The 14,077-nt window shown below is 39.2% G+C and overlaps 1 protein-coding gene across 3 annotated transcripts in view; it reads right to left on the reverse strand.

Annotated features, from left to right (window-relative positions):
* The window catches only part of URI1 (URI1 prefoldin like chaperone), a 45,723-nt gene that overhangs the window by 14,662 nt on the left and 16,984 nt on the right, over positions 1-14,077 (reverse strand). For 2 of the 3 annotated variants that reach the window (XM_081924073.1, XM_081924074.1), the window contains exons 2-4: positions 11,796-11,830; positions 8,973-9,051; positions 6,437-6,572 (exon numbers count right to left, since the gene is read on the reverse strand). In XM_081924073.1, the coding sequence (XP_081780199.1) occupies positions 6,437-6,572; positions 8,973-9,051; positions 11,796-11,830 (250 nt within the window). The remainder of the gene's footprint in view (positions 1-6,436; positions 6,573-8,972; positions 9,052-11,795; positions 11,831-14,077) is intronic. The other variant, XM_081924075.1, reaches the window with a different exon arrangement.

A 14,077-nucleotide genomic window follows, 5' to 3' on the forward strand; every position in this document is an offset into this window, starting at 1 on the left:
AGGGAATGGGGTTAATTCTTTTCCCCACATGGCTTTCTCAATCACGGCTCAATTTGAGCTGCTATTTGCCTCATGTAGGTGGGTGGGGCAGAGGGGGGGGAACACAGGTACTGTATGGCAGAGTACTTATACGCTACCCTCACCTCCCAAGAGACAAATAGCAGCTCCACTAGTGGAGTGAGATTCAAAAAACAGATAATTGCTCCCACACTGCTATGGCCTCCATTTGAGCTGGGAGCCCCAGCAGCTGCCATTTGACGAGGAGGAGGAGATAATGCCAAAATTCTAACAGTGATGCTAAGAGAATCTGTAACTGTATTTACAGGACCTTTCTGTAGTTTTACATTACTCTATTATCTATAAAAAAGAAAGTACCTATGAAATCAAAGTTGGGGAACCTGTGGCCCTTCAGATGTTGATGGACTACAACTCCCAGAAGCCACACCCAGCATAGCCAATGGCCAGAGATGGTGAGAATTTAGTTCAGCAACTAGTAGGCCACAGGTTCCACATCCTAGCAGTAAATAAAGCAAGCCAGTGAGCGAGTCTTCAAAGTGCTTTCCTCTTCTGATACTGATGTTCAAACTACAGAAAATCTTTTTTAAAAGACTGCACTGAAGATTGCTGTCTGATTTTGTCACCTTTGATAATCTTGGGAAACAGTGGCCTGGCTTTCAGGTGGATTCTGTTGGCTCTGCAATGTTTTGGAAATCCAGCAAAGAAAATAAGCAGCTCAGCCTCACAGATGAGAAACAATGCTTAAAAATCAATTAGTTTAATTAATTAATTTCACAAAGCAGAAAAACTGCAGCATTGGCAGGACACCGATGCCTTTTTGTTTAAGGTTACTAATGAATTATGAAAGCAATGACGAAAGAAATGTGTCACAGTCTCTAGGCTTCTATTGAACTCATGTATACATCAAGCAGCAGAGTTCACTTCACAGGGCTGAAATATCCACAACCCTGATGGATTTTAATATGGCAACCCAGTCAATCCAACTGTGTTCCTACTTCACATGGCCTGCCTGATTCACAGGGCCCTAAAGCACAGCCCAACATGTTCAGTCCCACTGCATGAGATCTGTATTACAAACATTTGGCTTCACACATATATATCTAATTAAGAAGGAAATGTTGTTTGATAACTGTTGTAAGAAAGTAGCTAGTCACTGGTTCTCTTAAACTCATTTGCATGCTGAACCTGATTCTACTAATATACAGACCCTGTGAAAGAGTCCAGAGCACTGTCTAGTTTGGAATCAGATTCAGTTCAGCAGCCTGATGAGGTGAGCACAGTGCTTGGAAGAGTAAAGAAAAACTGTAAAAAAGAAGAAGACAAAAACATAAAATTGTTATACTACTCAACTTTGATCAATAGCCAAAATATAGTCGGCCTATAATTTTTAATCTGTGGAATTAAAACACAAGTCTTTTGATCAGTCCATCACGATTAAGGTTTTTCATGGGCATGAGACATTGCCTGTCCCTTGAAAACTTGAAAAACAGGGTGTAAATTCCTTAATTAATTAAATAAATAAATAAATAGCACCCATATCAGATCTCAATTAGTTAATAACTGCAATCGTCAATTCTGATACAGAAATTGTTTAAGAAAACTGGACTGGTTTTGCTTGCTTGGTTCTTTCCTTCTGAATATAGAAGACCTACAGTATCTGCAAAGTGAATTAAAGAGACATTACAGCGCGTTGGTTGAAAAACTTGAAATGTATGAATTTCCTCCATCAGAAATATTTAGTGTGAATATCTTATAGCTTCTCTCTATTTTATAATTTTCTTATGCAACTGGTATTTTGAGAATAAACCGTCCTCAGTCATGCCATTATACTGCACAAAAGAGAACTCACCACACACATCGTCAAGGCACAATGTATAGCGTAAAAACATGCTAATGCAGCTTTTGGCTGGAGATGCAATTGTGGTCTTCAATGAGAGTTGGAAAAAATGTAATGAGAGCATTGTTTACCCTAATATGTTGGAGGTGGAGGGCAACACGTCGTGGAGGTACTAAGTCATCAGCAAGAGCTGTTAATTTGACATGTGGGTGTTAAGGCACAGTAAAGAAGTTTCCTTTAATGCAACTTGTTATTTTCTTGCTTTTAAGGGATTGTGTAGGAGGATTTGGCACCTAAGTAACTTTATCTGGGTTTTAACAAAGCTTTTGTTGGGGGTCTTCAGTATACATTTGAAGAATATTAAAAGCAGTATTTACCTAATAGATTATAATTAGATACTGAGAACAAATACGATTTGCAAGTATGATTTGTAGCTTTGAAAGATTATTTGCTAGCACCCTTCTGTTCTGATCAGGCATTATATCAGAGCTCCACTCTGTGTCAAAAATCAAAGGAACAAATATTCCTTTTTGGATATTATGGAGAGTTTACATGTTTCTGAATGCACTAAGGATGATTTATTTGTCCCTTTAGAAGCAGTTTCTCTCTTTCTCATATCCATATACACACATACACACACACGTGGGGGGGCATATACAGTGGTACCTCGGGTTACATACGCTTCAGGTTACAGACTCTGCTAACCCAGAAATAGTACCTCAGGTTAAGAACTTTGCTTCAGGATGAGAACAGAAATAGTGCTCTGGCGGCACGGCAGCAGCGGGAGGCCCCATTAGCTAAAGTGGTCTTCAGGTTAAGAACGGTTTCAGGTAAAGAACGAACCTCCGGAACGAATTAAGTACTTAACCCAAGGTACCACTGTATGCATGCAGTAATGCATACACTTTTAAAAAGCTTTCTGATAATATGTTTCTTTTCATTTGCAGTGGACTAATTCCTTCAATTGTCATCATCATTATCCAGGCTTATATGACATTTGGAGTTTTCTTTTTAGTGAAATGTAAGCAAGTTTTACCCAAAGGTGAGCCAACTTTCACACATTACAATAAATGGCAAGTTCCATTACCTGAGAGATGGGCAAGTGGAGGTGGGCAGCTAAGAACATACAAAGAGCTCTGCTGTCCACGTAGCCTAGAATCCTGATTTACACAATGGCCAAAACAGATGCTTCCAGAAAGCCTTGCGGCAGGTCAAACAGATCCTGCCCTGCTCATTCACTTACAATTGTATAAGCTTACAATTCACGACATTCAAACAAGACAGAATTCAGGTGCATCTATAACTAATACAGTATCAAATCAGCAGACCTGTAAATGCCTCACCCTCCAGGAAACACACAGCATTGATGTATATTGCTTTTACAACTCTCACCACAGCATCACCTGCCATCAGCATAAGTCACTCAGGTGGCTCTTACACTACCAGGAAATTCCCTGCCCCAAAGTTCTCAAACTGGACCTTGCTCTCTGAGAAGTCTGCCCCCTCACAGTCAAGGGAACCTGAGTTATCAGACAGCAGAGGGGCCACTGTCACCAAATCTATTACTAGGCTTCCCTCCCCAGTATTGTCTAAACACTCCACTTCCATCCCAGGGGCCTACCTACCACTCCCTAGCAACAAAGCAACACCACATGTGGCAATATAAAAGCATTTACTGGAGACCATCTGGGTCAGAGGATCTCCTAAAAGGAAATGACAACATGTGTTGGATTGTTGGCTAGTCGCTCCAGCAAGATGTGTACCTTGGATAAGGGCTTGATAGACAGCAGTACAGCAAGTACAGTATTTCCCCCATGCTGGGGACTCTTTAACCAATTGTGCATCTCTGTGTCACAGGGTTTGTAAGGGTGCAAAAGCTGTCTAGAGCAAGTGGGCTAATGATCTCATGGAGCTGGGAGCATTTTGGTCACTGCTGCTGGTCTTAGTCAGTTAGAAAAGTAAATAGGATCACCTGAGGCTCTGCAAGTGTAGATGTCTGTTTCCTTCCTCCCCATGGGTTGTGGTGGACACTGGGTTCAGCTCCATGCACCAGGGCTGTGAGCCTGCACAGCCAAGGTATTAACAACTGTTTGACAAACAGTGGCAATGTATGGACTGGATCACCTGGCCTGTGCCAACAGAGAGCTTACCTGCCTGTGTCACCAAGTGACTCCCCTGCACTTGGGCACTAACTCCCCACTGTTGCTGGGGGAGGGGGGCATGTTAGAGGGGAAAGTTCAGAAGATGCTATTTTCAAACATATCAAAGGGGGGAATACATGCTCCCTTTCTTAGCTGTGTGGTGTGCTTCATCCTGACACCCACACAGATTTTGCAACGGCATGTTGGGGTTCTAAGATGAAAAGTATTTGCAGTGTGCTTAAGTTTCCCTCTGTGTTCTGAGACCAGCTGTTTGCTGTGAAGTATGTTTTCTGCATAGTTTCCTATAATCAGAAAAGACTCTTGGAGCTCCAAATGCGTACAACGTGGAGTCAGAGACACATAGCTCCATGCTGTGTGCCTTATCATCTGTGCAGTCACTTCCCTTTGTAGGGTTTATATACTGGTGGTGATGTGCTGTCATTGGGTGCTCCGTTACACCATATCCTATGCAATGTTGAGGCCAGGAAGCAGGATGGCTTTTCCCCCATTCATCCTGCCAGACTATTTGCACCAGGGCTGGTATAAACTGTTATTATTGGTATAAACTGTTATAATTGCCACAGAGGCTTCTAAGCAGTTTACAAATATAAAAACGATTACAAAAATAGAAACATTCAATTTAAAAACACAATAAAAGAATTCCATCAAAACATTAAAATAAACACCCACTGTTAAAATGTACAATAAAACAAGCCAATTAGAACAGCACAACAATTAGGACCAGTTGAAACAGAAATAAAAGAAAGAGGCTCAGATCAGTGGATGCTTATCTAAACAGGTATGTCTTCAAGAGCTGGCCGAATGCCAATACTGAGGTACCTTTTAGCACAGAGAGAATTTCACAACATTGGTGCGACCAGTGAAAAAGTCCTCCTCCGTGTTACCACAAGCCAATAACCACCAGCCTATGGCAAAATTAACAAGTTCCATTAGTGCCCTTAGCAAGCAATGGAGGGAAAGTCCAGGTCTTTCAGGTAACCTGGCCCAAGGCTGTTTAGGGCTTTATATGGAAGTAGCAGAACCTTAAAGCTGGATAGGTAGTTAAGCAGCAGCTATGCAGATCTGATTGCACTGGGATGTTATGTGCTTGCAAAGAGGCACCTTGACCATCTAAGCTGCAGCATTCTGGACATCTGACGATAAGATTGAAGATAAATAGGATACAATGAAAATGTTCCATCCTTGTACCACCCACGTTCTACCTATAATTCCATCCTGTTTCAGCTGTTCAGACTGTGTATCATTCATGCTAGTGGTATATCTCAAGTTCTGCCAGCACAGCAGGGCTTTCACAAATTCTGTTTTTCTGTTTGCCGGTGTGCTTTCAGTATAGGTTGTGCCCTTAATACTGTTATAAAACCATTATAAAGCCTCGTAATTCTTATAGTCTATAGACTGCTTCTTAAAAGAAGAGAATGTTAACAATGAACAATTCTTTGAGAGACAAAGGATCAAACTCAGGATGAAGAGATCAAACTTTTATCTGCCTGGAATAATTTTATTTATGGGTGAATTAAAAAAAACCCCAAACATTTCAATGCAGCTTTTCTTTAAGAGAAGAACCAAGATGTCCTACAAAAATTAAAACAATCTAGAATGCCCACAACCATACATAAGATACAGAAGCAGTATAATAAATAATAAATGAAAACAGACCATATAAAAATCCTATTTCATGATACTTCATTTTACGCCAGTCAATTTTGTGCAGAGAAAGGAGACCAAGGTGATAAAGGGTCTGGAAAAGGTTGGTGGCAGTGAATATGTTTAGCCTGGAGAAGACAGGACTGAGAGGTGACACGAGAGCTATCTTCAAATATCTGAAGCACTGTCACATAGAAGATGGAGCAAGCTCACTTTCTGCTGCTCCAGAGGGGAGCAACCAAACCAAGGGATTCAAATTACCAGAAAGACTAACTTTCTGGCGGTAAAAGTTGTTTGACAATGGAATGGACTACCTCAAAAGGTGGTGGACTCTCCTTCACTTGAGATTTTTAAGCATGGCTTGGATGGCCACCTGTCAGGGATTCTTTAACTGTGATTCCGGCAATGCAGGGGATTGGAATAGATGACCCTTGGGGTCGCTTCCAATTCTACGATTCTATGACTATGCCAATATTTGTATTGAAGGCTGCCTACTGTAATTTACAGTTGAGAAGTATTACAGTACTATATGTTAATGCAATCAGTACTGCCATTTCATGATTTCATTTGAAGCATTGCATCATAAGTTCATTCTGATGTGCACACCCTGAAGTTCGATTATGCAGTAATTTGCAAAGCTAAAGTTCTTTTATTTTAATTTGTTACATGTTAACACAATAAAGCACTCCTTTTTAAACTTTTCATTTAGACCTTTTCTGAACCACATCTCAACATGAGATTTTAATGATTTTCTCGATCTTAGTAAGATACTTACGTTTTTTTCTGTGCTCCACTAGACTGCTGGCCTGCTTTGCTGAACATTTTGCAAACCAGTTGTCTCCAAGAAGAACTGTGATCTCATTAGTGTGAACCAGTCTTCCTGGCATGAAAGCAAGGGGACCAAAAGGTACCTGTCAGAAGAACAAAGCAATGGTAAAGAAGATGAAAGGAAGTCTACCTTGTGCAATACTAAGAAACATCCAGTCCTATATCTCATCAATGGCTAGTACGAGAGCTTGCTGGCAGTCTTAAAGCTTCAGGATACCAATTGGCAGTCATGGTATAATGTAAGATTTTAATTAATCAATGACAGTGTTAATTAATCCCTAGCTTTCATGACTGTCTTAATTATTTTTCTATCCATGTTTTATCATTAGCTACCCTCACATTATTTGGCACCAAGGTCCAGATCAACTGCACCACAAATGTAGAGTCTGCTCAAACTTACAAAGTCAGGTCTATGGAGCCAATCATGTTCAGACATAAGAGCATAGTTAAGAGTCTGCTGGATCAGGCCAACTGACCATTTAGTTCTGACCAACCAGATGCCCATGGGAAGCCCGAAAGCAGGAACTGAGTGCAATAGCACTCTCCATAATTGTGATTCCCAAAAACTGGCATTCAGAAGCATGATATCTCCAACAGTAGAAGTAAAACATAGCCAGGCATGTTTGAAGTTATAGGAGCATCTACTTAGCCAACAACCTTTTCCACGCGAGAAAGCTGGCACCTAAAAGAGACACTGGTTTCTCAGAAACTGGACATAAAATTAACTTTTAAATGGATTCATATGAGCAAACCGTTTAATGCAGATCTACCAACATCCAATGTACTGCTCTCTTGAAAGGTGCATGACAAGAGCAAGTCAGGGGTCAGGGGATGATTGGACTTTAACAGCAAGGATTGGTCTGGGTCCTACCAATCACTCTTAAATCTTACAGGACAATAATGAAACTGACCAAGAAATCGGTGTGTGGTGGTGGGGACTCTTAGGGCCATAATAACTTCAGTTTATTTTATATTATCAAGCAAGCAGGTCTCAGGTTCAGCTAATTTTGTAGCAAACGAGAACAAAAGTCTTCCCATGGAAACTTCTTTAATGCAACACAAGTACAACAGCTCATTATTGTTATTATTGTTGTTATTATTATTTAAATATAGCTTGCTTTTATGTTCCCAGATGAGTTGCACCATAAAACCAGGAAGTAAACTAAGGACACGTGATGTGTGCACATTGCTGAGTCATGAAATTGACATTATCTTCTAATGTTCCATCCATTAGCATTTTAGTTAAAAATCTTCAAGGCAGAGAATGTTATGTGTCATTACTAACATCTTGAACTCTGTGATTACACTGAAATACTGAATTTGAAATCTTTGACAATTAGTCCAAATTCAAAAGCATATAGATCCCAACAAGAGTAAAAGTCCAAGTGAGATATCCTAGGAACGGAAGGAACAAGAAAATATCCCTTTGGTTTCCATGAAACAAAAAACTAGCTTTTTATACAAATCAATACCCACAACTTAAAACTCAGGAAATACGATTGCTTGCTTGCTTCTCCACCTCACAGGAAATTAGTGTGTATTGCAGGTTTAATTATAGGTTTCAATAAAATAAACAGGCTCTATCAAACGTGTTTGATTTTGTCTTAGTACGTCTGTCAAAAATTTGGAGATTATAATTTATTATAGATTTCAAGAAACAAGACAGGAATAGGAAAACATACATTTAAACACTGCCTATAATCAATCATTGCTAACTACAATACCTTCATTACTGTATTTATTTATTTATTAAACAGATCCTGCACCTTCCAAAAAAAGGAGCCCAGGGCAGCAAACATGTCAATACTAAAACAATTTCATTAAAACTTCTTTAAATACTTTAAAACCTTCTAAAAAACAGTTTAAAGACTCCTAAAAGCAATCACGTACTCCCAAATTAATAATTTCAGGGTGAACAGGGACAGAACTTTCAACCATCAAATGTCTGTGTAGACAGGAATGTTTTCAAATTTCTTCTAAAAGTTAATAGGGAGGGAAACTGGAAATCGACACACCTCACTAGGGAGGGCATTCCCTGTCACAGTTCTTCACCAACTGAACAATGCCTTACCTAATTGGTCCCCCACCTTTGCAAGGGTTGAAGTGGTCAGCCAGAGCCAATCCAAAGCAAGTGCAAATAGCTCTAGCACAGATATGATGTTCCAAATCTAACAACCTTTAGATAGTCACAAGCACTTCATGGGCTAATAGAATCCTTCTTGGAGCTAAGTGTAGTGCAATGCTATGTCTGCACCAGTGTTAACATTATACATCACTAGCTTAAACCATTGTCTGCAAACCCTAACCATGGTTGCATTGTACCAGGGTTGCCTATGGAAAGAGGAAATGTGTGAAAAGGAGAAGGAAAAAAGCAGTGTACAAACCACAGGACAACTCCTGGTTAGCAGTTTGTGCAACGCTATCTGCAGTGAGCCATAATAAAAAGGGCTGCCTATAATTCCACTGAACTAAATAGTACCTACCATGATATCATAAGACAGTCTGTCAGGCAATGTGCCAAGTCGTTCCTGAAGAGCTTCATAGTCACTCTCCACCTTCTTCCTGTTGGCAGAATTCAAACCATGTTACTTTCAATCCCAACAGACTTTAAGAACAAGTTTGCTAATTACTTTTCAGCTGGGGTTTGAATATAAAAGCAGAGAGAGAAATTGCCATGGTTCAGAGAATGCAAAAATGGACCCTGTTGTGAATACTTTCAAGGCATTACTAAATTCCCTATTGTAAAATGGGTGTGTGAAAATAATGTGAACAATACCACAAATGTACATTGTCCATGCAGGGAAAACGATTCTTAGAAGACAGCTATCTTAAATATGATAGTGTAAGACCAAGTTCTATTGGGCTGCAATCCTATACACATTTACCTGGGCATAAGCCCATAAAAGCCTCCATAAAAATAGGACTTACTTCTGAGTAGAAGTATATATATCTCGAGAGACAGAGAGACTTGTCGTTTGTGATTTGGGACTCATTTCTTAAGGATGGCATATCTGGCTGTTTTGGAGGTTTGATGTTTAAATCAATAGAATTACAAATGAATTTTAAAGGGGTTTGTGCAGGGAAGAGATAAAAGGTCTTCATTTGTGCAACTGTTCTCTTTGCCTGGCATGATCACAACACAGTCTGCAAGGCAGTAAGAGACAACAACTGCAGTGAAAAGATGATGCTTAGCCCATTCAGCTAAAACCATTTACCGTACCTTGAGCCATAGCTTTGTGGATGGGTGCTGGGCACAGTGCCTATCAGGTCAATAGATTCCTTACTCTATACTCGTGCTTCCCTACTTATAAATATTTTAAACAAATAAAATAAATAAACTGACCACCTAGGTTACTAGTCTGAGGGAAGAAACAGGCAGATCATGATAAGGCCTTAACCAACACAACACAGAACCAGACATTCCCAGAAAATCAGATCTGTGACACTCCATCTGTAAAACTATGAGTACATTATTACAAAACTTAGAACTGAATACCTGAAAGGGATGGGAGTGGTAAGTTGCACAAAAGCCACAGTAACAGTGCTATGCCTGCATGTGTGAGCAAGGCCCCCTTACCATATAGATGAATATGTGGGGACCTTTTAAATTGTTGTTTTGAAAGTGCTTTTCAAAATATTTTATAGTGATATTTTAGCCTGAGAATATTTCTGGCTGTGTATGTCAAAATATTTGCAAAACTCATCTATCTTCCACTTTCTTCTGCATTTTGGTTGCCTGTTTGCATCCACTGTTGCCATGATCCACTACTGTTTTGAGTGAGAGATGGAGACCAGGAACTAAATCTCCTTCGCCCAAGCAACCATGGTGATGCCCCTGCCTTGTCACTTTACACTGGCAATTCCACTCCCTGATAGCACTGCATGGCAAGACTTTCATCCTATGTAACTCATTTCATGCAGCTATGCATAACCAGTTGGCGCAGCATAGGGATGCACATTCAGATGAGCACCCAATTTTAGAAATGAGCAGAGAAAGCTGCCTTATGGAAGACCACTCTATTGGTCCATCTAGCTCAGCCCTGTCAATTCTGAATGGATGTGACTCTTTCAGAGTGTCAAGCAGAGATCTTTTTATTTTATAGTGGACACCACTATAATATCCATCTTATTGGAAATTAATGTGGTTTCTGAATTTTAAACATTAGCAAAGCATAATAGTTTTAGACCATTTTCTACAAACCAATAGTCACAATTTAATATGATGAGGTGTAAAGATGGCCTTGATTCCCCCTTCCCCCCATTCTTCTTATCCATGGCTTGCAACTTATGTGCATTTAAACTATTTTTAAAAACCCAAACATTTTATTACACACACGAACTATAAATTATTTGCTCAGAGGTCTTTCGGGCATGAAGAAAAAGCCTCTTAAAATAAATTTAAAATATTATATGCTTGATGGTGTATAACCAAAGTTTAATCTCTCCACTAAAAGGGGCAGTTGCTGTGATTTTGCAATAACCCTGCAGACAATAATCAAGAAGGCTCCTGTTGTTCCCTCCGTAAAATCCTGGTAAACGCAGCATGGATGTAGCATAATTTGGTATCTGTTAAGATCAAGTGTTATCTCTCTATAACTCATACAAAATCGGTAACCATTAAATATACCTTTTCCTGTCAGATACTCATATGAAACTTTCATTTACCCAAGATGGTTCCTATTAACTAAAAAAGCATCACATTAAATGAGCAACAAAGACAGGCCAGGGATAATATTTTAAGGGATAATAATCTCTCTGAAGTCTCACGTTTACCTAAGGCTTTAAACTAATATATTTTCATTGCAATTGGATAAAATGGGAAAAGGCCATTATCTATCTTGAAGCCAATGGACCCCTTTATAAATTGCAGACCTGATTTTTCAAAGTTCTTCTTATCCACACGTTTTGGATACTTCCCAAGACCATTTCAGTGCCCAACCACACTGCATTTTACTGTCACTTTAGCTTTCTTGGAACAGAAACAAAAATATATAGTTGTGCTTTGTAGATTTATAGACTTAAGCCTTTCTATATGATTACTCTGGGTGGGGAAAGGGGGAATTAGTGTGTGTCTTTTTAAAGAGACATGCAGATTTAAAGTATGATTATATAGTGAATTAGAGCATCACAGAAATGCAGAGGGTGCATTTCAATAAGCCAGGACAAGATCAAAATTATGTACCAAAATATAGCATTATTTGAATTTGGTCAATTTTCCAAAGACTATACGCATTCCACTTTTCTAAAGACACACGTAGAATATTTTATTGGTATTTTAGGCATGCAAGCAAACATTTTTCACTTACCAGTGCTGAATTTTTTCTTGGCAGCTAGTGACCACCTGTCATTAAAACAGATAACTGCTCATGAAAAAACAAGGCTAAGCACACAGCTGCAAACTCAATGTTTCAGAAACTAGAGCAGACGCTTTACAGATCTGGTGGCGTCTCACTATACATTTTTATTTGTCAGCGCAAAGGCGCGCGAACGTTCGTTCTTAAGCAGCCCACTTTATCACAATGCTCTAATCCAAACTGATAACCATAGAATAAATTACACCTTCCCCAACTCATATTTTGATACAATGCATGCTCCATAACGACGAGATGACACATGATACAAGATAAAACCAGTATTTTGTACAATCTACACATCTGTTTTCAATGTTACATGCTTTGCAGAATAAAGCAAATATAATTTATAAGAGGAGTGCATGTTTGCTGTTTGTTTAAAACAGAATCACCCATAAAAACATTTTTCTTCATTAATACAACTCTAAACTGTAATCTGACCTTCAGCTTCACCCTGGTGCAATAAACATCTGATTAATCATATAAAAAAACAATGTGAACTTTGATTACAATTTGAGAAACATAATATATACACATACACAAAAGTGAATATTATAACATCCATCAATTTACAGACTTCTGGGAAGAGGAATATTATTTAATCCAAAATACATTAGAAGACCAGGTTCTTGTCACTATTTAAACAATAAAAAACCCCCACAGAACACATGAAAGTTTTAGATCCCACTATTTACACTACCAACATTTTAAAGCATTCAAATATGATAAACACATTCTGGGCTTTGAACACTAATAATAAATAATAATAGTAATGACAATACCCGAGTTCAAAACTCCCTCATAGTGACAAAGGAATCTATTCATAAATACAAGGTATGGGAGGAGAGGGTTTTACCATTCCCTTTATTGTATCTTGGAGGTATAATGTATATATAAGAGCTGTTCCAGTTGTTCTCAAGATAGTGGGACACATTTGTGGAAGGAGAGAAGAGCGTTTCTGGCATTCATCTAGCTAAATGCACACACAAAACCATACTTAAATTGTTAACAGTGTAAAGCTGCATTGCCTCTGAATAGTTTACAAAACAATGTGAACACAGGAGACGGAGTTACGATACTTGTTGGACAGTGAGTCATTATCTAATACAGGGGTTGCCAATGTAGTAACCTCCAGATGTTTTGGACAACAACCCCCATCAGGTCCAGCCAGCAAGGCCAATGGTCAGGGATGATGGGAGTTGTAGTCCATAACATCTGGGGGACACCACATTGACTACCCCAATCTAATAAATGCCTGTCTCACATAATGGTGACAGCAGCACTTTCTCAAGTACAAAATATTATATCATGTGCTCCTGGGAAATGAGCTACTGTATCTAAACAACATAAATACAACTTTGAAGGAAGTTGGTAAGACTATATGCAACATATGAGAAACAATAGGTAATCAGTTGTGCTGAAAGGTCTTTGGCCCCTTAAAATGTGTGCATGCATCTAAAGACGCAATCAGGAATGGGACCACAACATGTAAGCAAGGGGCTTTACTCCCCCCCGCCCCGCACGGCAGCCTCCATAAAAATAATTTTCCCCATCTCCCAAACTGCTACAGTCAAACCTCGGTTCTCGAACGGCTCTGTTTTCAAACATTTCAGTTCCTGAATGACAAAAACGCAGAAGTAAATGCTCTGGTTTTTGAACCTTTTTTGGAACCTGAACATCCAACGAAACTTCCATTTTGAGTTTCCCTATTGAATTGAGGCTTCCGTTTTCATAAGTCGAATGGTATTCCAGAACGTATTACGTTTGAAAACCGATGTCCCACTGTATTTTCACCCAGAGGGAAATTACAGATTCAAATAGCTCCCTCAACTATTGTCTGTTAGGAACTGCAGGTGACACTTCTGAACATGGATAGGGACTCTTCAGCACTCTGAATCTCCTACTTTCCATCGCAGTTCTTGTACCTCCACTCCCAAAATGCTTCTTCATAAGGTAAGAAATGCTCCAGTAGCCAAAGCAATAAAAAGAAGGTATGTTCAGTAGAGGAAATACAGAGTGTCCCAGCTAGGGAGCAGAAGGGTTTGCATATATGCAAATAGCTTTATGGACCACAGACTGTATATCAGAAGCAAACATATACCAATTTTACTCTGAGGATTGTGAAACCTCTGCATGTAGAAGGAACTTAATAAAGTAACTCATACTTATTTCCGATCTGAATATAGGGTTTCACAAATCATCTTTACAAATATTTGTTTCTCATGTACCCACAAACA

Source organism: Podarcis melisellensis, assembly GCF_964234715.1.
Source record: "Podarcis melisellensis genome assembly, chromosome: 8".
Classification (NCBI taxonomy): Eukaryota; Metazoa; Chordata; class Lepidosauria; order Squamata; family Lacertidae; genus Podarcis; species Podarcis melisellensis.